Source organism: Coregonus clupeaformis, chromosome 39 (assembly GCF_020615455.1).
Source record: "Coregonus clupeaformis isolate EN_2021a chromosome 39, ASM2061545v1, whole genome shotgun sequence".
In the NCBI taxonomy this organism is placed as follows: domain Eukaryota; kingdom Metazoa; phylum Chordata; class Actinopteri; order Salmoniformes; family Salmonidae; genus Coregonus; species Coregonus clupeaformis.
The window spans coordinates 12,391,343-12,418,869 of record NC_059230.1 but is presented as its reverse complement, the minus strand read 5'-3'; the positions used below and the strand labels follow the sequence as shown (position 1 = coordinate 12,418,869).

General features: G+C 43.2%; 1 protein-coding gene across 5 annotated transcripts in view; it reads left to right on the top strand.

The window, feature by feature from the left end:
* The window catches only part of slc16a13 (solute carrier family 16 member 13), a 29,175-nt gene extending 7,312 nt beyond the window's left edge, over window positions 1-21,863 (top strand). For all 5 annotated transcript variants that reach the window (XM_041867994.2, XM_041867992.2, XM_041867993.2 and 2 more), the window contains 6 exons: window positions 11,414-11,647; window positions 11,795-11,938; window positions 12,080-12,336; window positions 13,032-13,226; window positions 13,414-13,753; window positions 20,536-21,863. In XM_041867994.2, coding sequence (XP_041723928.1) covers window positions 11,416-11,647; window positions 11,795-11,938; window positions 12,080-12,336; window positions 13,032-13,226; window positions 13,414-13,753; window positions 20,536-20,876 — 1,509 coding nt within the window. In that variant the 5' untranslated portion in view covers window positions 11,414-11,415 and the 3' untranslated portion in view covers window positions 20,877-21,863. The remainder of the gene's footprint in view (window positions 1-11,413; window positions 11,648-11,794; window positions 11,939-12,079; window positions 12,337-13,031; window positions 13,227-13,413; window positions 13,754-20,535) is intronic.
* Window positions 21,864-27,527: the final 5,664 nt, after the last annotated feature.

Sequence of the window (27,527 nt, the reverse complement as noted above, 5' to 3'; positions counted from 1 at the left end):
TACAAAGCAGGATTAACATTGATTTAATTGTCATTTTTTGTCAACAATCTAAACAAAATTATCTAATGTCAAAGTGGAAGAAAAATTTATAAAACAAAGATTAATAAAAATGTAATCAATAAAATATAGTTTTATGCTGGGTTTCCTCCTCTTGCACCTTTCCTGGGTGTTGTTGGTTGATGCTACCAGCTGCTCTCCTCTGGCTAGCTGTCATCACAGTGCAGTCAAACATATCTGAGATCCCCTCAGTCTATACAGGTGGCTCCCGTTGGCAGCTTTCCAAAGGCAACTGGCCGGACGCTTCAGCTGTCGTTGTTATCAATCTTGTAGTCCTTTCACTTGTCTGCAACCGTGAAGGAAATGAGATGGGATGAGACGGGAAGCTGGAGGCTCTCTCCATCTCCATCTCTCCACCCGCTATCCATTGTTCTCATTTCCCCTGTGCATAGCTCAGATGAAGAGGTGTATTGACACCGCCATAGCCCCCAGGTTCTTATTCGAAGCGGTTTGCGTGTTTGTGAAGAGATCACATAGAGATGCATAGACTTCGGAAAAGGTGTTCTCTACCCTAGTCTAGGAATGTTGATTTCACAGATTACGGGGTTACATTTCATTTTGGTCTGCTCCATTGTGGATTCTTCACATTACAGTACAGCTCATAACGCCAGGGGATATAAATGGTGAAAACCCAATAGTCTATAGCTCGTATGCGTCCCATTAGAAGTTGGCATGCGGCAGGCTGAACAAAGCCAGGACTGTGCCTTTAGAGGCCATGCAATTCAATATTAATATTTTAAAACAAAAGCAATTTAGGTCAAAATAGTTCATATTAACAAAGGAAATAGAGGGACTAACAGTACAGATAGATAGCAATAAAAATGATATTTTGAAAGAGAAAGCAAAGTACTTTAAGCATATGTTTTTGTTTCAGTCTCCTCCATCTCCACTAACCGAAGTTAATTGTAAGGAGTTTTTTCCTATTAATAATAAAATTAACAGCTGTACATAAAGACTCATGTGAAGGCCAAATTACAGAGGAGGAACTTCTTGGTGCAATTAAAGCCTTTAAGTCTGGGAAAACCTTTTCCATTTTTTTTTATGTTACAGCCTTTATCTAAAATGTATTAGATTCTTTTTCCCCCTCATCAATCTACACACAATACCCCATAATGACAAAGCAAAAACAGGTTTTTAGATTTTTTTGCAAATTGAAATATCACATTTACATAAGTATTCAGACTCAGTACTTTGTTGAAGCACGTTTGGCAGCGGGTACAGCCTCAAGTCTTCTTGGGTATGACGCTACAAGCTTGGTACACCTGTATTTCGCGAGTTTCTCCCATTCTTCTCTGCAGATCCCTTCAAGCTCTGTCAGGTTGGATGGGGAGCATCGCTGCACAGCTATTTTCAGGTCTCTCCAGAGATGTTCGTTCAGGTTCAAGTCCGGGCTCTGGCTGGGCCACTCAAGGACATTCAGAGACTTGACCCGAAGCCACTCCTGCATTGTCTTGGCTGTGTGCTTAGGGTCGTTGTCCTGTTGGAAGGTGAACTTTCGCCCCAGCCGGAGGTCATAAGCACTCTGGAGCAGGTTTTTATCAAGGATCTCTCTGTACTTTGCTCCGTTCATCTTTCCCTCAAAAATTCCGGAAAATGATGTCATGGCTTTAGAAACTTCTGATAGGCTAATTAATATCATTTGAGTCAATTGGAGGTGTACCTGTGGATGTATTTCAAGGCCTACCTTCAAACTCAGTGCCTCTTTGCTTGACATCATGGGAAAATCAAAAGAAATCAGACAAGACCTCAGAAAAAGAATTGTAGACCACCACAAGTCTGGTTCATTCTTGGGAGCAATTTCCAAACGCCTGAAGGTACCACGTTCATCTGTACAAACAATAGTACACAAGTATAAACACCATGGGACCACGCAGCCATCATACCGCTCAGGAAGGAGACTCGTTCTGTCATCTAGAGATGAATATACTTTGGTGCGAGAAGTGCAAATCAATCCCAGAACAACGGCAAAGGACCTTGTGAAGATGCTGGAGGAAACCGGTACAAAAGTATCTATATCCACAGTAAAAAAAGTCCTATATCGACATAACCTGAAAGGCCGCTCCGCAAGGAAGAAGCCACTGCTCCAAAACCGCCATATTAAAGCCAGACTACGTTTTGCAACTGCACATGGGGACAAAGATTGTACTTTTTGGAGAAATGTCCTCTGGTCTGATGAAACAAAAATAGAACTGTTTGGCTATAATGACCATCGTTATGTTTGGAGGAAAAAGGGGTAGGCTTGCAAGCCGAAGAACACAATCCCAACCGTGAAGCACGGCGGTGGAAGCGTCATGCTGTGGGGGTGCTTTGCTGCAGGAGGGACTGGTGCACTTCACAAAATATATGGCATCATGAGGAAGGAAAATTATGTGGATATATTGAAGCAACATCTCAAGACATCAGTCAGGAAGTTAAAGCTTGGTCGCAAATGGGTCTTCCAAATGGACAATGACCCCAAGCATACTTCCAAAGTTGTGGCAAAATGGCTTAAGGACAACAAAGTCAAGGTATTGGGGTGGCCATCACAATGCCCTGACCTCAATCCTATAGAAAATGTGTGGGCAGGACTGAATAAGTGTGTGCGAGCAAGGAGGCCTACAAACCTGTCTCAGTTACACCAGCTCTGTCAGGAGGAATGGGCCAAAATTCACCCAACTTATTGTGGGAAGCTTGTGGAAGGCTACCTGAAACGTTTGACCCAAGTTAAAGAATTTAAAGGCAATACTATCAAATACTAATTGTGTGTATGTAAACTTCTGACCCACTGGGAATGTGATGAAATAAATAAAAGCTTAAATAAATAATTCTCTCTACTATTATTCCGACATTTCACATTCTTAAAATAAAGTGGTGATCCTAACTGACCTAAGACAGGGAATTTTTACTAGGATTAAATGTCAGGAATTGTGAAAAACTGAGTTTAAATGTATTTGGCTAAGGTGTATGTAAACTTCCGACTTCAACTGTACAGTTGCTGGAAGTAGAAGCCTAAGTGTTGTTGTCCATTAGTTTACTTCAATTAGGGGAGGTGGTAGGGTTAGGGGAACATAATGAAGGAAAATATATATTTTAAAAATCTATACAGTGATTTTGTACGTTTGCCCACTGACAAAGAAATGATCAGTCTATCATTTTAATGGTAGGTTTATTTGAACAGTGAGAGACAGAATAACAACAAAAAAATCCAGAAAAACGCATGTCAAAAATGTTATAAATTTATTTGCATTTTAATGAGGGAAATAAGTATTTGACCCCCTCTCAATCAGAAAGATTTCTGGCACCCAGGTGTCTTTTATACAGGTAACGAGCTGAGATTAGGAGCACACTCTTAAAGGGAGTGCTCCTAATCTCAGTTTCTTACCTGTATAAAAGACACCTGTCCACAGAAGCAATCAATCAATCAGATTCCAAACTCTCCACCATGACCAAGACCAAAGAGCTCTCCAAGGATGTCAGGGACAAGATTGTAGACCTACACAAGGCTGGAATGGGCTACAAGACCATCGCCAAGCAGCTTGGTGAGAAGGTGACAACAGTTGGTGCGATTATTCGCAAATGGACGAAACACAAAATAACTGTCAATCTCCCTCGGCCTGGGGCTCCATGCAAGATCTCACCTCGTGGAGTTGCAATGATCATGAGAACGGTGAGGAATCAGCCCAGAACTACACGGGATGATCTTGTCAATGATCTCAAGGCAGCTGAGACCATAGTCACCAAGAAAACAATTGGTAACACACTATGCCGTGAAGGACTGAAATCCTGTAGCGCCCGCAAGGTCCCCCTGCTCAAGAAAGCACATATACAGTGGGGGAAAAAAGTATTTAGTCAGCCACCAATTGTGCAAGTTCTCCCACTTAAAAAGATGAGAGAGGCCTGTAATTTTCATCATAGGTACACGTCAACTATGACAGACAAATTGAGATTTTTTTTCTCCAGAGAATCACATTGTAGGATTTTTTATGAATTTATTTGCAAATTATGGTGGAAAATAAGTATTTGGTCACCTACAAATAAACAAGATTTCTGTCTCTCACAGACCTGTAACTTCTTCTTTAAGAGGCTCCTCTGTCCTCCACTCGTTACCTGTATTAATGGGACCTGTTTGAACTCTTTATCAGTATAAAAGACACCTGTCCACAACCTCAAACAGTCACACTCCAAACTCCACTATGGCCAAGACCAAAGAGCTGTCAAAGGACACCAGAAACAAAATTGTAGACCTGCACCAGGCTGGGAAGACTGAATCTGCAATAGGTAAGCAGCTTGGTTTGAAGAAATCAACTGTGGGAGCAATTATTAGGAAATGGAAGACATACAAGACCACTGATAATCTCCCTCGATCTGGGGCTCCACGCAAGATCTCACCCCGTGGGTCAAAATGATCACAAGAACGGTGAGCAAAAATCCCAGAACCACACGGGGGGACCTAGTGAATGACCTGCAGAGAGCTGGGACCAAAGTAACAAAGCCTACCATCAGTAACACACTACGCCGCCAGGGACTCAAATCCTGCAGTGCCAGACGTGTCCCCCTGCTTATGCCAGTACATGTCCAGGCCCGTCTGAAGTTTGCTAGAGTGCATTTGGATGATCCAGAAAAAGAAAAAAAAAAACTCAACTCGTCGTGTTTGGAGGACAAAGAATGCTGAGTTGCATCCAAAGAACACCATACCTACTGTGAAGCATGGGGGTGGAAACATCATGCTTTGGGGCTGTTTTTCTGCAAAGGGACCAGGACGACTGATCCGTGTAAAGGAAAGAATGAATGGGGCCATGTATCGTGAGATTTTGAGTGAAAACCTCCTTCCATCAGCAAGGGCATTGAAGATGAAACGTGGCTGGGCCTTTCAGCATGACAATGATCCCAAACACACCGCCCGGGCAACGAAGGAGTGGCTTCGTAAGAAGCATTTCAAGGTCCTGGAATGGCCTAGCCAGTCTCCAGAGCTCAACCCCATAGAAAATCTTTGGAGGGAGTTGAAAGTCCGTGTTGCCCAGCGACAGCCCCAAAACATCACTGCTCTAGAGGAGATCTGCATGGAGGAATGGGCCAAAATACCAGCAACAGTGTGTGAAAACCTTGTGAAGACTTACAGAAAACGCTTTGACCTGTGTCATTGCCAACAAAGGGTATATAACAAAGTATTGAGAAACTTTTGTTATTGACCAAATACTTATTTTCCACCATAATTTGCAAATAAATTCATAAAAAATCCTACAATGTGATTTTCTGGAATTTTTTTCCTCATTTTGTCTGTCATAGTTGACGTGTACCTATGATGAAAATTACAGGCCTCTCTCATCTTTTTAAGTGGGAGAACTTGCACAATTGGTGGCTGACTAAATACTTTTTTCCCCCCACTGTATATGTGCTTTCTTGAGCAGGGGGACCTTGCGGGCGCTACAGGATTTCAGTCCTTCACGGCATAGTGTGTTACCAATTGTTTTCTTGGTGACTATGGTCTCAGCTGCCTTGAGATCATTGACAAGATCATCCCGTGTAGTTCTGGGCTGATTCCTCACCGTTCTCATGATCATTGTACATGCCCGTCTGAAGTTTGCCAATGAACATCTGAATGATTCAGAGGAGAACTGGGTGAAAGTGTTGTGGTCCGATGAGACCAAAATCGAGCTCTTTGGCATCAACTCAACTCGCCGTGTTTGGAGGAGGAGGAATGCTGCCTATGACCCCAAGAACACCATCCCCACCGTCAAACATGGAGGTGGAAACATTATGCTTTGGGGGTGTTTTTCTGCTAAGGGGACAGGACAACTTCACCGCATCAAAGGGACGATGGACTTGGCCATGTACCGTCAAGTCTTGGGTGAGAACCTCCTTCCCTCAGCCAGGGCATTGAAAATGGGTCGTGGATGGGTATTCCAGCATGACAATGACCCAAAACACATGGCCAAGGCACAAAGGAGTTGCTCAAGAAGAAGCACATTAAGGTCCTGGAGTGGCCTAACCAGTCTCCAGACCTTAATCCCATAGAAAATCTGTGGAGGGAGCTGAAGGTTCGAGTTGCCAAACGTCAGCCTCAAAACCTTAATGACTTGGAGAAGATCTGCAAAGAGGAGTGGGACAAAATCCCTCCTGAGATGTGTGCAAACCTGGTGGCCAACTACAAGAAACGTCTGACCTCTGTGATTGCCAACAAGGGTTTTGCCACCAAGTACTAAGTCATGTTTTGCAGAGGGGTCAAATACTTATTTCCCTCATTAAAATGCAAATCAATTCAAAACAAATAAACCTACCATTAAAATTATAGACTGATCATGTCTTTGTCAGTGGGCAAACATACAAAATCAGCAGGGGATCAAATACTTATTTACCTCACTACCGTTCACAAGTTTGGGGTCACTTAGAAATGTCCTTGTTTTCGAAAGAAAAGCAATTTTGTTGTCCATTAAAATAACATTAAATTGATCAGAAATACAGTGTAGACATTGTTAATGATATAAATGGCTATTGTAGCTGGAAACTGCTGATTTCTTTATGGAATATCTTCACAGCAACCATCAGTCCTGTGTTCCAATGGCACATTGTGTTTGCTAATCCAAGTTTATCATTTTAAAAGGCTAATTGATCATTAGAAAACCCTTTTGCAATTATGTTAACACAGCTGAAAACTGTTGTGCTGATTAAAGAAGCAATAAAACTGGCCTTCTTGAGAATAGTTGAGTATCTGGAACATCAGCAATTGTGGGTTTGATTACAGAATCAAAATGGCCAGAAACAATTAACTTTCTTCTGAAACTCGTCAGCCTATTCTTGTTCTGAGAAATGAAGGCTATTCCATGCAAGAAATTGGCAAGAAACTGAAGATCTCGTACAACGCTGTGTACTACTCCCTTCACAGAACAGCGCAAACTGGCTCTAACTAGAATAGAAAGAGGAGTTGGAGGCCCCGGTGCACAACTGAGCAAGAGGACAAATACATTAGAGTGTCTAGTTTGAGAAACAGATGCCACACAGGTCCTCAACTGGCAGCTTCATTAAATAGTACCCACAAAACACCAGTCTCAACGTCAACAGTGAAGAAGCGACTCTGGGATGCTGACTTTCTAGGCAAAGTTGCAAAGAAAAAGCCATATCTCAGACTGTTCAATAAAAATAAAAGATTAAGATGGGCAAAAGAACACAGACACTGGACAGAGGAAGATTGGAAAAAAGTGTTATGGACAGACTAATCGAAGTTTGAGGTGTTCGGATCACAAAGAAGAACATTTGTGAGACGCAGACCAAATGAAAAGATGCTGGAGGAGTGCTTGATGCCATCTGTTAAGCGTGGTGGAGGCAATGTGATGGTCTGGGGGTTCTTTGGTGGTGGTAAAGTGGGATATTTGTTCAGGGTAAAAGGGATCTTGAAGAAGGAAGGCTATCACTCCATTTTGCAACGCCATGCCAAACCCTGTGGACGGCGCTTGATTGGAGCCAATTTCCTCCTACAACAGGACAATGACCCAAAGCACAGCTCCAAACTATGCAATAACTATTTAGGGAAGAAGCAGTCAGCTGGCATTCTGTCTATAATGGAGTGGCCAGCACAGTCACCGGATCTCAACCCTATTGAGCTGTTGTGGGAGCAGCTTGATCGTATGGTACGTAAGAAGTGCCCATCAAGCCAATCCAACTTGTGGGAGGTGCTTCAGGAATCATGGGGGTGAAATCTCTTCAGATTACCTCAACAAATTGACAACTAGAATGCCAAAGGTCTGCAAGGCTGTAATTGCTTCAAATTGAGGATTCTTTGACGAAAGCAAGGTTTGAGAGTGTGCAAAGCTGTCATCAAGGCAAAGGGTGGCTATTTGAAGAATCTCAAATATAAAATATATTTTGATTTGTTTAACACATTTTTTGGTTACTACATGATTCCATATGTGTTATTTCATAGTTTTTGATGTCTTCACTATGTAAAAAATTGTAAAAATAAAGAAAACCCTTGAATGAGTAGGTGTGTACAAACTTTTGACTGGTATATTTACAAAAAAATAGTATATGGGGGATTGGAAATGATGCAGACAATTACATTGATGGAAGTCACAATCTGTCTGCAATATGAAAGCTGATCTGAAAAGTACAAATACAGCTAGGACTGTTTCTCAAACCTGCTGCGTTCCATCCATCCCTCTCATTCTCTCTACTCATGTTCTGGGCCCTGGAATGGAAAGTGCTACTCTCTGACTTTTCATAATATACACTTGTACACATCAAGGTTGCGGTCAATTCCATTTATATTCAGACTTGGACTTACCACTTGGTTCTTTAGATTTTTTTTAGCCTTTAGCCCTTACGTCAAGTTTTAATTCCATTTAATGTTTTATTGAGTATTCTATTAATAGGTTTTATGACACACTGCCATGGGGGTATTTTGGCTTGGGCTTTCCCTGTAGAAGGACATATGCATGGTGTCTTTTCTTTACTTAAAGAAAGGGTCTTTCATGTTTTGGCCCACAATAAGTGGAATTCATTTCCATTGTAAATCAATGACTCAACCATATAATACAATATAATTGTGATGACATATTTGAAATGTGGCAAGGAGGGTGGAACATAGTGGTGTAAATATGAGGTGATAGCGTAATAAAATAGAAATGTGCATCAGAAAATTGATATTTCTAAAATGTTATGTGGTTTCTGAAACATGCTTTAGTGTAAAATACTTTGAAATAGGCTTTGCATGAACAATAGGGAATCAGTATTAGCAATCTGAAATATGCTGGTGTTCTGACCTAGTAGTCCTACCAGAGGAGGCTGGTGGGAGGAGCTATAGGAGGACGGGCTCACTGTAATGGAATTAATGGAATGGAGTGACATGTGGTTTCCATATGTTTGATGTGTTTGATCAAATCAAATTGTATTCGTCACATACACGTGTCTAGCAGATGTTATTGCGGGTGTAGCGAAATGCTTATGTTTCTAGCTCCGAAAGTGCAATAATATCTAACAAGTAATATCTAACAGTTTCACAACATATACCCAATACACACAAATCTAAGTAAAGCAATGGAATTAAGAATATATACATATATGGACGAGCAATGTCAGAGTGGCATAGACTAAGATACAGTAGAATAGTATAGAATACAGTATATACATATGAGATGAGTAATGCAGATATGTAAACATTATTAAAGTGACTAGTGTTCCATTTAACTCCTGAGTGGCGCAGTGGTCTAAGGCACTCATGGGCGGCGCACAATTGGCCCAGCGTCGTCCAGGGTAGGGGAGGGAATGGCCGGCAGGGATGTAGCTCAGTTGATAGAGCATGGCGTTTGCAACGCCAGGGTTGTGGGTTTGATTCCCACGGGGGGCCAGTATAAAAAAATAAAAAATGTATTCACTAACTGTAAGTCGCTCTGGATAAGAGCGTCTGCTAAATGACTAAAATGTAAATTTATTAAAGTGGCCAGTGATTTCTAATGTATGTATATAGGCAGCAGCCTCTACTGTGCTAGTGAAGGCTATTTAACAGTCTGATGGCCTTGAGATAGAAGCTGTTTTTCAGTCTCTCGGTCCCAGCTTTGATGCATCTGTACTGACCTCACCTTCTGGATGATAGCGGGGTGAACAGGCAGTGGCTCGGGTGGTTGTTGTCCTTGATTATCTTTTTGGCCTTCCTGTGACATCGGGTGCTGTAGGTGTCCTGGAGGGCTGGTAGTTTGCCCCCGGTGATGTGTTGGGCAGATCGCACCACCCTCTGGAGAACCCTGCGGTTGCGGGCGGTGCAGTTGCCGTACCAGGCGGTGATACAGCCCGACAGGATGCTCTCAATTGTGCATCTGTAAAAGTTTGTGAGGGTTTTAGGTGCCAAGCCCAGGGCCTGAAGCTTGATGATGAGCTTGGAGTGTACTATGGTGTTGAATGCTGAGCTATAGTCAATTAACAGCATTCTTACATAGGTATTCCTCTTGTCCAGATGGGATAGGGCAGTGTGCAGTGTGATGGCGATTGCATCATCTGTGGATCTATTAGGGCGGTAAGCAAATTGAAGTGGGTCTAGGGTGGCAGGTAAGGTAGAGGTGATATGATCCTTGACTAGTCTCTCAAAGCACTTCATGATGACATAAGTGAGTGCTACGGGGCGATTTAGTTCAGTTACCTTTGCTTTCTTGGGTACAGGGACAATGGTGGCCATCTTGAAGCATGTGGGGACAGCAGACTGGGATAGGGAGAGATTGAATATGTCCGTAAACACACCAGCCAGCTGGTCTGCGCATGCTCTGAGGACGTGGCTAGGGATGCAATCTGGGCCGGCAGCCTTGCGAGGGTTAACACGCTTAAATGTCTTACTCACGTCGGCCACGGAGAAGGAGAGCCCACAGTCCTTGGTAGCGGGCCCCGTCGGTGGCACTGTATTATCCTCAAAGCGGGTGAAGAAGGTGTTTACCTTGTCCGGAAGCAAGATGTCGGTGTCTGCAATGTGACTGGTTTTCCTTTTGTAGTCCATGATTGTCTGTAGACCCTGCCACATACGTCTCGTATCTGAGCCGTTGAATTGCGGCTCCACTTTGTATCGATATTGACGTTTTGCCTGTTTGATTGCCTTGCTGGGGGAACGACCACTCTGTTTTTTAATCTGCCATATTCCCCGTCACCTTGCCATGGTTAAATGCGGTGGTTCGCGCTTTCAGTTTTGCGCGAATGCTGCCATCTATCCACGGTTTCTGGTTAGGGTAGATTTTAATAGTCACAGTGGGTACGACATCTCCTATATTCTTCCTGATAAACTCAGTCACCATGTCAGTATATTCGTCAATATTATTCTCTGAAGCAACCCGGAACATATCCCAGTCTGCGTGATCAAAACAATCTTGAAGCGTGGATTCTGATTGGTCAGACCAGCGTTGAATAGTCCTTAGCATGGGTACTTTCTGTTTGAGTTTCTGCCTATAGGAAGGGAGGAGCAAAATGGAGTTGTGGTCAGATTTGTCAAAAGGAGGGCAGGGTAGGGCCTTGTAGGCATTCCGGAAGTTGGTCGAGGGTGATACCTTGCTCATCAATAGTCTAGCTCCACAGCATCACATAACCTGTTTTTGGTCCACTACACATTTGACCCATAGGTGCTTTCCTCTACACGTCATTCATTGTCTATTTAATTGAAAGCACATTTATGGAAACCCAGTGAAAACCCACACAGCAGCAGGTGAATTCAAGCACGTTTGATAGATTCTTGCATGATTGACATGTCGTTTCTTTGAAGATTTCACATGCAAAACAACAGGCTCAACAGCAAAGGCTGTAGTAAAACATAGTGTTTCTAATACATGGTTTTAACAGGGTATTACTGAAGTATCACAAATAACATCTCCCTTCCTCTCCATCTCTCTCCATGTCTCTCCCTCCCTCCCAGCCATGGCCAAGCTGCAGGCCAACCAGGCGCCCCAGACCCAGAGCCAGCCAGCAGCCCCAGAAGGTGGGTGGGGCTGGGTGGTGGTGGGGGCCCTGTTTGTGTCCTCTGCCCTGGTGTTTGGGATAATCCGGAGCATGGGGGTCTTCTTTGTGGAGTTTGTGCAGTACTTTGGGGAGAGCGCCCAGGCTGTCTCCTGGATCACATCCATAGGGGTGGCCATGCAGCAGTGTGTCAGTGAGTATATATATATATAGGGGAGGAGGGTAATGCTCCTGTGAATGCTCATACAAATGATCCTTGGTCCGTTGTACACAGTGTGATGACTGGTAGTTAAACCTGTGTGTGTGTGTGTGTGTGTGTGTGTGTGTGTGTGTTCCCCAGGTCCAGTGGGCACAGCGTTGTGTAAAGCATACGGTGCCAGACCTGTAGTGATGGCAGGAGGTTGTCTCTCTGCACTGGGCTTCATCCTGGCCTCACAGGCCACCTGCGTCACACACCTCTACCTCACCATGGGTGTCATCTCAGGTACACACACACACACCCACACACACTTGGACCTAAAAACACTCACATGCTACTTTCTGTCTTTCTTCTATGTCCAAAGCTCTGAATTCAGTATATAACTCCCTCTTTCTCCCCTCCTTCACCCTCCTGCCTACCCTCCAGGTTCGGGCTGGGCATTAGTCTTCACCCCTATGGTGGCGTCAGTGATGCAGTACTTTACACGGCAGCGCTCCCTGGCCATGGCGCTGGGCTTTACGGGCGTGGGCCTCTCGTCCTTCGCCTTCTCCCCCCTCTTCCAGCTCTTGGTGGAGATGTACGCCTGGCGGGGGGCCCTGCTCATCCTGGGGGGGCTCAGCCTCAACATGGTGGCCTGCGGTGCCCTCATCAGGCCCCTGGGGGCCCACAAGGCTGTAGCTGCGGTAGGAACCTACATTTACATTTTAGTCATTTTAGCAGATGCTCTTATCCAGAGAAATGTGGGTTAATTACCTTGCTCAAGGGCACATCAACCTCATGTAACTTTCTCTTCTCTCTCTTTTTCTCTCTCTCTTTTTCTCTATCTCTTTTCTCTCTCTCTCTCTCTCTCTCACTCACTCACTCACTCACTCACTCACTCACTCACTCACTCACTCACTCACTCACTCACTCACTCACTCACTCACTCACTCACTCACTCACTCACTCACTCACTCACTCACTCACTGACTGACTGACTGACTGACTGACTGACTCACTCACTCACTCACTCACTCACTCACTCACTCACTCACTCACTCACTCACTCACTCACTCACTCACTCACTCACTCACTCACTCACTCACTCACTCACTCACTCACTCACTCACTCACTCACTCACTCACACACTGACTGAACACATTCAATGTTTGATACCTGGGCTTTGACAATCATTCCAAAATAGGACTCATGTGGTTTTAACCTTTTATAATACAGAAACAGTTACAAAACACATAAAGTATCTGTGTAATCTTGTTTGACAGCAAAGGGTGCCAGCAGTGTTTGATGGACCTGCTTTCAAAGTTTGAGCAATTTTCTCACTGTTCAGCATCAGTCTCTTTCTCTCATACTCTTCTTCACCTCCTCCCTCTTTCCAGCTGGCCCCAGGTGAGAGTGCCTTGTCCTGCGCTTCCATCTTCCACCGGGCCTACTCCTACCTGGAGCTTTCTCTCCTCTTCCAGCGGCCCTTCCTCACCTACAGCCTGGCCATCACCTTCTTCAACTGTGGCTACTTTGTGCCTTACGTCCACCTGGTGGCCCACAGCCGCCACGAGGGCTTCTCCCAGTATCAGGTTTGAATGAGCCTATTTCACTATTACATCACTGTGTAAACAATGGGATTTTTGAGGGGGTAAACACAGCTGCTAGCATATTAGAGATTATCCAAAATGATTATCGATTACCAATTGTTTTGTTCAGTTTTTGTTGCTCTGATTGTTAGATGCATAGATTAATGTCAGTCGTTTCAATCTTATCCAGGCAGCCTTCGTCATCTCAGCCACGGGTGTGACGGACATATTGGGCCGTGTGGTTTCTGGCTGGGCCTCGGACCTGGGCCGTCTCCGTCTGCCCCATATGCTGGTCCTCTGGACGGGCCTGTTGGGCCTCTTCCTCCTCCTGCTGCCCCTGGGCTCCCTGGGAGGGTCCTACCTGGGCCTGCTCACCGTCAGCCTAGCCTACGGGTTCTGTGCCGGCGCCATGACCCCCCTGGTGTTCGCGGTGGTGCCGGAGATTGTGGGCATGGAGCGGATGCTGGGCGCCCTGGGGCTGCTGCAGATGATCGAGAGCCTTGGGGGGCTGCTGGGGGCACCGCTGTCAGGTACGAGATATACTGGAGAGGAGTGGAGTGGAGCAGCCGTTGACTCCTGTTGATGTTGAAGGAATTGGGGATAGATTACAGCAGGCACTACTATATCCCAAGCTTGGCGACCTTTGCCCTAAGTGCTGCTCTAAGGACATTTTGTTCTGTTCTGAATACAACAGTGAAATGCTTACTTACAAGCCCTTAACCAACAATGCAGTTTTAAGAAAAAGAAGTGTTAAGTAAAAAATAGACAAGTAAAAAATAACAAATAATTGAAGAGCAGCAGGAAAATAACAGTAGCGAGGCTATATACAGGGGGTACCGGTACAGAGTCACTGTGCGGGGGCACAAGTTAGTCAAGGTAATTGGGGTAATATGTACATGTAGGTAGAGTTAATGTGACTATGCATAGATAATAAACAGAGAGTAGCTGCAGCGTAAAAGAGGGGGTTGGGGGGGGACAATGCAAATAGTCTGGGTAGCCATTTGATTAGCTTTTCAGGAGTCTTATGGCTTGGGTGTAGAAGCTGTTAAGAAGCCTTTTGGACCTAGACTTGGCGCTCCGGTACCGTGCGGTAGCAGAGAGAAGAGTCTATGACTAGGGTGGCTGGTATAGAGGTCCTGGATGTCAGGAAGCTTGGCCCCAGTGATGTACTGGGCCGTACGCACTACACTCTGTAGTGCCTTGCGGTCGGAGGCTGAGCAGTTGCCATACCAGGCAGTGATGCAACCAGTCAGGATGCTCTCGATGGTGCAGCTGTAGAACTTTTTGAGGATCTGCGGACCCATGCCAAATCTTTTCAGTCTCCTGAGGGGGAATAGGCATTGTCGTGCCCTCTTCACGACTGTCTTGGTGTGTTTGGACCATGATAGTTTGTTGGTGATGTGGACACCAAGGAACTTGAAGCTCTCAACCTGCTCCGTCGATGAGAATGGGGGCGTGCTCGGCCCTCTTCTTTTTCCTGTAGTCCACAATCATCTCCCAATTGAGACATGGATTGTGTATGGTGCCATGGGCAAGATAAAATATTTAAGTGCCTTTGAATGGGGTATGGTAGTAGGTGCCAGATGCACCGGTTTGAGTGTGTCAAGAACTGCAACGCTGCTGGGTTTTTCACCATCAAGAATGGTCCGACACCCAAAGAACATCCAGCCAACGGCAGGCCAGTGGTCGAAAACGGGTCATTGATGAATGAGGACAAAGGAGGCTGACACGAAGCTGACACCAATTGTGCAGAACAAAAGATGGGCTACAGTCCAGTACAACATTGGTGCCCAAAACCTATAAAATAATGCACAACTCGTCGTACCTTGACACGAATGAGGTATGGCAGCCGACGACCTTACAGTGTTCCACTTCTTTCAGTAAAAAAAAACAAGAAACTGCTGTTGCAGTGGGCTAAGGAACGAAAACACTGGACACTGGAGAATTGGAAAAACATTGCCTGGTCTGATGAATCTTGGTACCTGCTGTTTCACGCTGAAGGGAGGACTAGGGTATGGAGAAAACCACGAGTCCATGCATCCATCATGCCGCCTGTCAACATGCAGGCTGGTGGTGGTGGTGAGATGGTGTGGGGTGTGTTTTCATGGCGTACATTGGGCCCCTTGATAAAAGTGGAGCAACGTTTGAATACCACAGGATATCTGAACATCATTGCCAATCAGTTGCATCTCTTCATGGCAACAGTGTATCCATCTGCAAATAGATTGTTTTCAGCAGGATAATGCCCCATTCCACAAGGCTAGGATTGTCCAGGAATGGTTCCACGAACATGACAGTGAATTCAGCTTACTGCAGTGGCCTGCCAAGTACTCCTGAGTGGCGCAGTGGTCTAAGGCACCGCATCGCAGTGCTAACTGTGCCACTAGAGATCCTGGTTCGAATCCAGGCTCTGTCGCAGCCGGCCGCGACCGGGAGACTCATGGGCGGCGCACAATTGGCCCAGCGTCGTCCAGGGTAGGGGAGGGAATGGCCGGCAGGGATGTAGCTCAGTTGATAGAGCATGGCGTTTGCAACGCCAGGGTTGTGGGTTCGATTCCCACGGGGGGCCAGTATTAAAAAAATATGTATTCACTAACTGTAAGTCGCTCTGGATAAGAGCGTCTGCTAAATGACTAAAATGTAAATGTAAATGTAAGTCACCAGATCTCAATCCAATTGAGCATCTGTTGGATGAGATGGAACGAGCTATTCGGAGTAGAGATCCATTACCAGCCAACTTGACACAACTGTGGGACGCATTGGAGTCAACATGGGCCATCATCCCTGTGGAACGCTTTCGACACCTTTTAGAGTCCGTGCCCCTACGAATTGAGGCTGTTCTGAGGGCAAAAGGGGGTGCAACTCAATATGAGGAAGGTGTTCTTAATGTTTTGTACACTCTGACACTTAGAAAATGGCAACTAGTCAACACAAGGTCAAATCAGTTGATGATTAGCTAACCATGGTAAATCTTTAGCCTACCTATTGGATATTCATACAGTCCAATTGATTTATCTCTCTCACTCTCTGACCATTTGAACTCTTACACAGTTTCTCCATCCCCCACCTCCCCTCTAGGTTACATGTTCTTATGCTCAAAATCTCTCTTCTCTGTCTGTCTTTGTGTCTCTCTCTCTCAATTAAAAAAATAATAAACATAAGTAAACATTAATATGGGTTGTATTTACAATGGTGTTTGTTCTTCACTGGTTGCCCTTTTCTTGTGGCAACAGGTCACAAATCTTGCTGCTGTGATGGCACACTGTGGTATTTAATCCAATAGATATGGGAGTTTATCCAAATTGGGCTGCACTTCCTAACCTCCTGCCAAATGTATACATTTGCAACTCAATATAATGTATACATTTGGCAGGAGGTTAGGAAGTGCAGCTCAGTTTCCACCTCATTTTGTGGGCAGTGTGCAGGCAGCCTGTCTTCTCTTGAGAGCCAGGTCTGCCAACGGCAGCCTGTCTTCTCTTGAGAGCCAGGTCTGCCAACGGCGGCCTCTCTCAATAGCAAGGCTATGCTCACTGAGTCTGTTCATAGTCAAAGCTTTCCTTAATTTTGGGTCAGTCACAGTGTCAGGTATTCTGCCACTGTGTACTTTCTGTTTAGGGCCAAATAGCATTCTAGTTTGCTCATTTTCTAAAAGAAATATTTCCAAAATGTCAAGTAATCATCTATTTGTTTTCTCATGATTTGGTTGCGTCTAATTGAGTTGCTGTCCTTGGGCTCTCTGGGGTCTGTTTCCCTCAGATTACACAGACCCACAAAGAATTAGAAAACAAATCCAATTTGGATAAACTCCCATATCTATTGGGTTAAATACCACAGCGTGCCATCACAGCAGCAAGATTTGTGACCTGTTGCCACAAGAAAAGGGCAACCAGTGAAGAACAAACACCATTGTAAATACAACCCATATTTATGTTTTTTGTTTTTTTGAATTGAGAGAGAGAGAGACAAAGACAGACAGAGAAGAGAGATTTTTAGCATAATAACATGTAACCTAGAGGGGAGGTGGGGGATGGAGAAAGTGTGTAAGAGTTCAAATGGTCAGAGAGTGAGAGAGATAAAGCAATTGGACTGTATGGATATCCAATAGGTAGGCTAAAGGTTTACCATGGTTAGCTAATTGTCAACTGATTTGACCCTGTGTTGACTAGTTGACATATTTGAAGTGTCAACAGTGGATTTATATATGGAGCCTTTATTAGTGATTAAGCAATGAATGAATATCCAATAGGTAGGCTAAAGGGTTACCATGGTTAGCTAATCATCAACTGATTTGACCCTGTGTTGACTAGTTGCCATTTTCTAAGTGTCAGAGTGTACAAAACATTAAGAACACCTTCCTAATATTTAGTTGCACCCCCTTTTGCCCTCAGAACAGCTTCAATTCGTAGGGGCATGGACTCTAAAAGGTGTCGAAAGCGTTCCACAGGGATGATGGCCCGTGTTGACTCCAATGCGTCCCACAGTTGTGTCAAGTTGGCTGGTAATGGATCTCTACTCCGAATAGCTCGTTCCATCTCATCCCACAGATACTCAATAGGATTGAGATCTGGTGACTGGGCAGGTCACTGCAGTAAGCTGAATTCACTGTCATGTTCGTGGAACCATTCCTGGACAATCCTAGCCTTGTGGAATGGGGCATTATCCTGATGAAAAAAATATATTTGATGATGGATACACTGTTGCCATGAAGAGATGCACCTGATTGGCAATGATGTTCAGATATCCTGTGGCATTCAAACGTTGCTCCACTTTTATCAAGGGGCCCAATGTACGCCATGAAAACACACCCCACACCATCTCACCACCACCACCAGCCTGCATGTTGACAGGCGGCATGATGGATGCATGGACTCGTGATTTTCTCCATACCCTTGTCCTCCCTTCAGCGTGAAACAGCAGGTACCACGATTCATCAGACCAGGCAATGTTTTTCCAATTCTCCAGTGTCCAGTGTTTTCGTTCCTTAGCCCACTGCAACAGCAGTTTCTTGTTTTTTTGCTGAAAGAAGTGGAACACTGTAAGGTTGTTGGCTGCAATACCCCAAATGTATACATTATATTGAGTTGCAAATGTATACATTTGGCAGGAGGTTAGGAAGTGCAGCCCAGTTTCCACCTCATTTTGTGGGCAGTGTGCACATAGTCTGTCTTCTCTTGAGAGCCAGGTCTTCCAACGGCGGTCTCTCTCAATAATAAGGCTATGCTCACTGAGTCTGTACATAGTCAAATCTTTCCTTCATTTTGGGACAGTCACATTGGTCCGGTTTTCTGCCACTGTGTACTCTCTGTTTAGGGCCAATTAGCATTCTAGTTTGCTCAGTTTATTTGTTAATTCTTTCCAATGTGTCAAGTAAATATATTTTTGTTTTCTCATCATTTGGTTGGGTCTAATTGAGTTGCTGTCGTGGGGCTTTCTGGGGTCTGTTTCCCTCATATGGTCATACATTTGGCAGGAGGTTAGGAAGTGCAGCTCAGTTTCCACCTCATTTTGTGGGCTGTGTACATACAGTTGAAGTTGGAAGTTTACATACACCTTAGTCAAATACATTTAAACTCAGTTTTTCACAATTCCTGCCATTTAATCCTAGTAAAACTTCCCTATCTTAGGTCAGTTAGGATCACCACTTTATTTTAAGAACGTGAAATGTCAGAATAATAGTAGAGTGATTTATTTCAGCTTTTATTTATTTCATCACATTCCCAGTGGGTCAGAAGTTTACATACACTCAATTAGTATTTGGTAGCATTGCCTTTAAATTGTTTAACTTGGGTCAAACGTTTCAGGTAGCTTTCCACAAGCTTCCCACAATAAGTTGGGTGAATTTTGGCCCATTCCTCCTGACAGAGCTGGTGTAACTGAGTCAGATTTTGTAGGCCTCCTTGCTCGCACACGCTTTTTCAGTTCTGCCCACAAACGTTCTATAGGATTGAGGTCAGGGCTTTGTGATGGCCACTCCAATACCTTGCCTTTGTTGTCCTTAAGCCATTTTCCACAACTTTGGAAGTATGCTTGGGGTCATTGTCCATTTGGAAGACCCATTTGCGACCAAGCTTTAACTTCCTGACTGATGTCTTGAGATGTTGCTTCAATATATCCACATAATTTTCCTTCCTCATGATGTCATCTATTTTGTGAAGTGCACCAGTCCCTCCTGCAGCAAAGCACCTCCACAGCATGATGCTGCCACCCCCGTGCTTCACAGTTGGGATGGTGTTTTGCTGCAACCCCCTTTTTCCTCCATACATAACGATGGTCATTATGGCCAAACAGTTCTATTTTTGTTTCATCAGACCAGAGGACATTTCTCCAAAAAGTAAGATCTTCGTCCCCATGTGCAGTTGCAAACCGTAGTCTGGCTTTTTTACGGCGGTTTTGGAGCAGTGGCTTCTTCCTTGCTGAGCGGCCTTTCAGGTTATGTCTCTTTGTACTGCCCTCTCCACTCCTCTCCTCCACACAGGAGTAAAATGCTCGGGTTGATAGCCTTTGACATTGACCCCCGGCTGTAGTTGTCAATAAAACAGTGGTTATGGGAAAGCAAAGGGAACTACAGCAATCATGAGGAATTACCATGGTTTCTATTCATGGTTCCTATTTGAGTTTGCAAGAAAGACATATATTTCACTGTACTTGTGCATGTGACATTAAATCGTTGAAACTTGAAACAACAGCTGTTGTTTCTCTATGGCCCTGGGGCAGCAGAAAGAAGCTAGGGTGGTTTTAGTAATGATATGATAATCCACCTAGTAAATTAAAGTTATTATTAGCTTCCCCTTCCTAGCATTGCGCTTGTTAGTCCGAAAATGCCTTCAACAGCTGCATACTCAAACTAGTGGATATGTATTAGAATGTGGGGTAAACTGCAATTAAATAGGGATACTAGGATGAGGAATAGGACATCTCCATAGCTTATGTAACCATTTTGTAAGGGGTCCCCTTTTTGCTAACAACCCCCCTCCTCGGCCCATATGGGTAATATAGCTCAATGCTCCAGCTGGTTCACATGAGTACACCCCTATATGAGCTCAGTGTTTAGGCCTACTATATCTCCCCGGTCAGCTTTTTTTCTAGCTCCCGCTCCTGTTTTTTCTCTCAGCCACTTTTCGCATTCCCTTTCTCCTTTTCCCTATCTGTGACTCTCTGTAGTCTCCTAACACTCTCTTGCCCCCTCTCTTTCCTTCTCGTTCCCATATGCCGCTCCTTTTCTCTCTTCCAATGGTTGTCTAATGCCTAATCTCCCCCCCCCCTCTCTTCTGGTTTTCTCCACCTCTAATACCTTTTCTCTCTCTCTCTGCAGGTTTGCTAAAGGACCTGACAGGCAGTTACACGGCCTCCTTCCTGGTCGCTGGTGGTTTCCTCCTGCTGGGTACCATGGTAACGGCCACTCTGCCTCACTTCTTCTCCTGCACCGACCCGTGCCATCTCCAGAGACACGCCGGTAACCACAACAACAAGCAGCAGAACCAGCAGAGCCCCGAGTCTGGCCTCATGACCAACTCCATATCAGAGAAACTCAACCACATAGATACCATACCGTACTCTAAACCACAACTGGACCGCAACAGCCTCCAGGTGGAACCAGAGGTGTACATGCCTTTAAACCATAGCAGGACCGATGATGCCACTACTAAATGTTGATTGGTTGCGCAGCATTAGCAACCATACCTTACTTAGCCAATAGGGCGTCTGAATGCCTGGTTTCTCGGTGGGGTTTCCCTATTGGTCTGGGGAGTACATGGTTAAGGTGGACGAATGCTACGTGCTTATATTCCAAAGCCGTGTACATTTGTGGAGGAGGAAGACACAGACAGCAAGGCAAAAATACAAACGGGTAGTGTGGGATGTATAGTGCACACATCACAACCCAGGCTCTATCTCTCATGTCTCTCATTTCCCATATTACCCATACTAAATAATAGAGAGGGGAATCTGGTTTGAGTTCTTTCCTCCACCCAACTCTCTGAGTAAGATTCAGTAACACTTCTCCGTTTTCATTTAATCCGTCTCTGGAATTATATATCCACATGACAGTCATTTGGTGTTCTACGTCAAAACATAGATTATTATGTTATGTGTATACTCCTCTAACCCCTGGTATTATTCCACTTCCTCCTGGCCACACTCCCACATTCAGGCTGCTATGAGGATATGAAGAGTTTAATTCCAAAACGCTATATATCCATTTTCAGAAATGTTGGTAAATTAGCTTTTGTTGTTTAAATAACTTATAAAAGACATTGATGTGTTTTTTCACTATCTAATCATGGCATAGGTTTGTTCAATGACAGACATGTATTTGTTTGGAATCTATCACTTGATGGTTTCATTTCATAGAGACAAATAATCATGTTTTATATAGAAAACACTATATATCCGACACACTCTCAGAGCAATAACTAGTACTGCTAGGTTTTACACAGTCAAATGTAATAAATAACTACATTTTTCATAAAGAACTGCACAAATGATACATTTGTTACATCAATATATATAAAAAATGAATCAATATAGTAATATGAGATCTGTAGGCTGTAAAATATTAACATTTCACATTTCAGTCATTTAGCAAATGCTCTTATCCAGAGTGACTTATAGTTAGTGCATTCATCTAAAGATAGCTAGGTGAGACAATCACATATCACTGTCAAATATACAGGATAGGGACATTCCAGCTAAACAATGGAAATATAGTGTTTTGCAAATAAATAAATAAAACACATCTAAGAATCTATGAATTAAAAGTTGGAGAACAGTCATATTTTACACACATAGTACCCATAAGCAATCATTTCTGGTGCAAGAAGATGGAAAAATTGGTGGATATAGCATTTTTGGAACAAAACTCTTCATATAGACTGTCTATTCCTCATGTACAATAATATTATACAATCATATCATACTTTGGGCTAAACACCAAAGGAACTCCAAAAGATGAGCTTTGTGATTCCATCTACACTGAGTATACCAAACATTAGGAACACCTTCCAAATGTTGAGTTGCCACCCCCCCCCCCCAGAACATGGACTCTACAAGGTGTCGAAAACATTCCACAGGAATGCTGGCCCATGTTGACTCCAATGCTTCCCACAGTTGTGTCAAGTTGGCTGGATGTCCTTTGGGTGGTGGACCATTCTTGATAAATTTTTATATTTACATTTTAGTCATTTAGCAGACGCTCTTATCCAGAGCGACTTACAGGAGCAATTAGGGTTAAGTGCCTTGCTCAAGTTCGGTTACTGGCACAATGCTCTTAACCACTAAGCTACCTGCCGCCATACTGGAAACTGTTCAGCGTGAAAAACATAGCAGTGGTGCAGTTCTTGACACAAACCGGTGCACCTGGTACCTACTACCATACCCCGTTCAAAGGCACTTAAATCTTTTGTCTTGCCCATTCACCCTCTGAATGGCACACTTATACAATCCATGTCTCAATTGTCTCAAGGCTAAAAAATCCTTCTAACCTGTCTCCTCCCCTTCATCTACACTGATTTGAAGTGTATTAAACAAGTGACATCAATAAGGGATCATAGCTTTCAGTCTACGTCTTGAAAAGAGCAGGTGTTCTTAATGTTTTGTATACTCAGTGTATATCTAGACTTCCAAGTTTTTTAAAAGATCATGAAATGGCAAGATGTTTTCCCAAAGCATGGCAATGGACATGGAATAGGATACCTACTGACATGTAGTCAGTCACTGGCAGTGTGCTCTGCTAGTTTCCTGAGCTTTCTCAGTTCAGTCAATCAACACACTCTTCTGTTTATTGAAATTGTATGTAGGTACTCTCAAGTGAATTTCTCTTCTTCATAATTTATTTCCATGTTTTTTCATTATTTTTGTAACTTTATAAACTACTTGGGAAAACAACATACTTTTTTTTTTACAAGATGAGGGCTAGACAATCTTGCCCCCGACCCAAATCTGTTTGTGCTGTTTTGCAACTCCTCTGGTGATTGTCTCGCCAAACAATTTGACAGATCTGGGACCAGACTAAGACAATCCTGATCTGGAGTTGGTAGGCAGTGCACTTCTAGGTAATCTAATTGGTCAGTTGATGCTTTTGTCAGTGACTATGTTTACATGCACACCAGAGGAGGCTGGTGGGAAGAGCTATAGGAGTATGGGCTCATTGTAATGGCTGGAATGGAATGGTATCAAACATATGAAAACCACGTTTGACTCCGTTCCATTCATACCATTCCAGCCATTACAATGAGCCGTTCTCCTATAGCTCCTCCCACCAGCCACCACTGATGCACACAGTATTCCGGATAATAGCTCATATCCCAGTTAAGGTCTTATTCAGGGTAAGCTGTTTACATGCACTTTTGATAACCCGCTCATAATATTTCTGTATCCATGAATAAACCAAATATTCCTAATTTGTCCAGGGACGGCGGGCGGATTTTTCGACTGGTGATGCGGGGAAAAAATGTAGATATTTTTCTGCTTATAATTTCCAACATTAGGTAGGCTATTTGTTAGTCAACTTGTCTATAATTAGATACATGCATCTTCTCTTCTGTCATTACTTGGTGCTCTAGAATAATAAATTAAGCATAGCTCACCAGAATGTCATAAATCGATAGAATGAATGGATCATCAACAAGCTAGTTGACATCGGTCAAGTTTTATCTTTCATTTCTGCTTCTCTCGCGGAGCGAAGACATTGAGGGACCGGGGAGATTACTGGGCTTGAACCAGTAGTCTTCTGATCGCAAACACATGTGACCGCCCGCCTGACAAACAGACCAAATGTCATGAACAAATGTAGGCTTTATAACAATAAATGGTATTGTTCTCTTGGGCATCTCCATCATCATCGTGACATCCTCTGATAACAATGTTCATCATTATAGATATATAGATAGATAGATAGATAGATAGAGGTAACTGCCCAAATAAAGGAAACACAAACATACAATGCCTTAAGAAAGTATTCATACCCCTTGACTTATTCCACATTTTGTTGTGTTACAGCCTGAATTCAAAAGTTATGACATTAATTTTTTTCTCATCGTTCTACACACAATACCCCATAATGATAAGTGATTTTTTAAAGAACTTTTTTTTTAATGTATTGAAAATGAAATACAGAAATATCTCATTTACATAAGTATTCACCTGAGTCAATACTTTGTTGAAGCACCTTTGGCAGTGATTACAGCTGTCTTTCTGGGTAAGTCTCTAAGAGCTTTCCACACCTGGATTGTGCAACATTTGCCCATTATTCTTTTCAAAATTCTTCAATCTCCGTCAAATTGGTTGTTGATAATTGCTAGGCAAACATTTACAGGTCTTGCCATAGATTTTCTAGCATATTTAAGTCAAAACTGTAACTCGTCCACTCAGGAACATTCACTGTCTTCTTGGTAAGCAACTCCAGTGTAGATTTGGCCTTGTGTTTTAGGTTATTGTCCTGCTGAAAGGTGAATTAATCTCCCAGTGTCTGGTGGAAAGCAGACTGAATCAGGTTTTCCTCTAGGATTTTGCCTGTGCTTAGCTCCATTCTGTTTATTTTTTATCCTGAAAAACTCCCCAGTACTTAATGATTACAATCATACCCATAACATGATGCAGCCACCACTATGCTTGAAGATATGGAGAGTGGTACTCAGTAATGTGTTGTATTGGATTTGCCCCAAACATGACACTTTGTATTCAGGACAAAAAGTGAACTGCTTTGCCACATTTTTTGCAGTATTACAAACATGATGCATGTTTGTTGCAAACATGATGCATGTTTGTTGCAAACATGATGCATGTTTGTTGCAAACATGATGCATGTTTTGGAATATTTTTATTCTGTACAGGTTTCCTTCTTTTCACTCTGCCATTTAGGTTAGTATTGTGGAGTAACTACAATGTTGTTGATCCATCCTCAGTTTTCTCATATCACAGCCATTAAACTCTGTTTTAAAGTCTCCATTGGCCTCATGGTGAAATCCCTGAGCGGTTTCCTTCTTCTCCGGCAACTGAATTAGGAAGGACACCTGTATCTTTGTAGTGACTAGGTGTATTGATACACCATCCAAAGTGTAATTAATAACATCACCATGCTCAAATGGATATTCAATGTCTGCTTTTTAAAAATGTTACCCATCTACCAATATGTGCCCTTCTTTGCAAGGCATTGGAAAATCTCCCTGGTCTTTGTGGTTGAATCTGTTTGAAATTCACTGCTCGACTGAGGGACCGTACAGATAATTGTATGTGTGGGGTACACAGATGAGGTAGTCATAAAAAAATTATGTTAAACACTATTCTTGCACACAGAGTGAGTCCATGCAACTTATTATGTGACTTGTTAAGCACATTTTTACTCCTGAACTTATTTAGGCTTGCCATAAAAAAAGGGAGTGAATAAAAAAATAACATAATTCCACTTTGACAGTATGGGGTATTGTGTGTAGGCCAGTGACAAAAAATCTAAATTTAATCCATTTTAAAATCAGGCAGTAACGCAACAAGTCAAGGGATGTAAAGTAATATGGCGTTGGGCCACAATGAGCCGCCAGAACAGCTTCAATGCACCTTGGAGTAGATTCTATAAGTGTCTGGAACTCTATTGGAGGGATGCGACAACATTCTTCCATGAGAAATTCCATCATTTGGTGTTTTGTTGATGGTGGTGGAAAACGCTGTCTCAGGCGCCGCTCCAGAATCTCCCATAAGTGTTCAATTGGGTTGAGATTGGTGACACACACCCTTTAAAACCCCCGTGTTCCTTTAAGACCCCTCTTTCAAAGTCACTGATGTCTTTTCTAGCCATGGTAGCCAAAATAATGGGCAACTGGGCATTTTTATACATAACCCTAAGCATGATGGGATGTTATTTGCTTAGCTTTCAATATACTTTTATCCCTAATTTACTCAAGTGTTTCCTTTATTTTGGCAGTTACCGATACATAGATAGATAGATAGATAGATAGATAGATAGATAGATAGATAGATAGATAGATAGATAAACTAATTTCACCAAGAATAGGAGTAGCCTATCAGTAACCACAGTTGTCCCCGAAAGTTGGAAGTAGAATCATCATATAATTATTACTCTCCTTATTTTCTAAAGAAATATGTATATATGTAACCTGTGTTACTGAGCTGCTACAAGCTTTGCTTCCTCTACTGTCTCTGTCCCCATACTGGGCTCGAACCAGAGGCCCTCTGATCGTGAACACACGTGAAGCCTAACCAATCGGAAAAAAACAGTGAACCCAAACCACTTGGTGGGAACTTTCTAGAAACCAAGAACTTGCTGAGAACTTGGTCTAACAAAGTCAGAAAACAGAACATCCTGAACCTTCTTCACAAAGACTTTATGAGCTGCTAACACCAACATAAGGACATGGTATAGACTCAAATAAACCCAGCCAGTTAGCCATTGAACTAGAGCTAAACTAACACACATGCCCTTCCCTTGACCTTTCACAGGGGCAAGAAGGTAATGGTTCCCAGGGCTAGCATTAAGTGTCTAGCTCGTTAGCACTGGAGCGGGGCTAGCGTGCTAACCGGAATCACCAAGACGACGACAACAACCTCAGGGCAGACTGAAGACTTTGGCATGTGAGCCTAAATTGCTAAATATTTTGTGGGAACTTGGTGTTAAATGTATTATGGTGGTTAGAAAACAATAGGACCGTAAACCTTTGCATGTGTGCCTTAATTCTCCGCGTCTAAGAGGTTAAGACTGGGGCTCCACCAAGCCCTCTCCCCTAGAGACAGAGGCGTATACTTCCAATGCATCCGTAAGGCTGGAGCTAACAAAGCACAACATAACAATATCAACATACATATGTATTGTTCCATATACATTCTCCAAAGATCAAAGACCCCAAATTACATAATAGGTTAAAAACAAGTATGCACAATATAGTGTGCATAATTCAGAGCTGTTGTATCAGAATTATTGTACACACAAACTAAACCTACCTCTACCTGTGGATAAATATAAGATGCTTATATGGCTGTACTGTCTCAGAATTTGAGTTGAAATGTGTCATTTTCTGACAGGTATGTTTGGTAAATGGATAAGGAGTCTAGCGTTAGTTTGTACTCTACAGTATTTCTCCACAACTGCAGTCTCAGTAATGCGTCACAGGCAGTTGGGTACATCCCAGACAGTTGACATTGGTGACCTGCCAATAGGTCAAAGGTAGACCTGTTCACATTCTGCAAGTCACCTAATATATTCTCAGTTTTTCACCATGTGAAACGAATTTCATAATGCTTGTATCTAAACCAAAGTAGATAATTTTAAGATTGTGCTATACATCAGTTGGGGTCTTT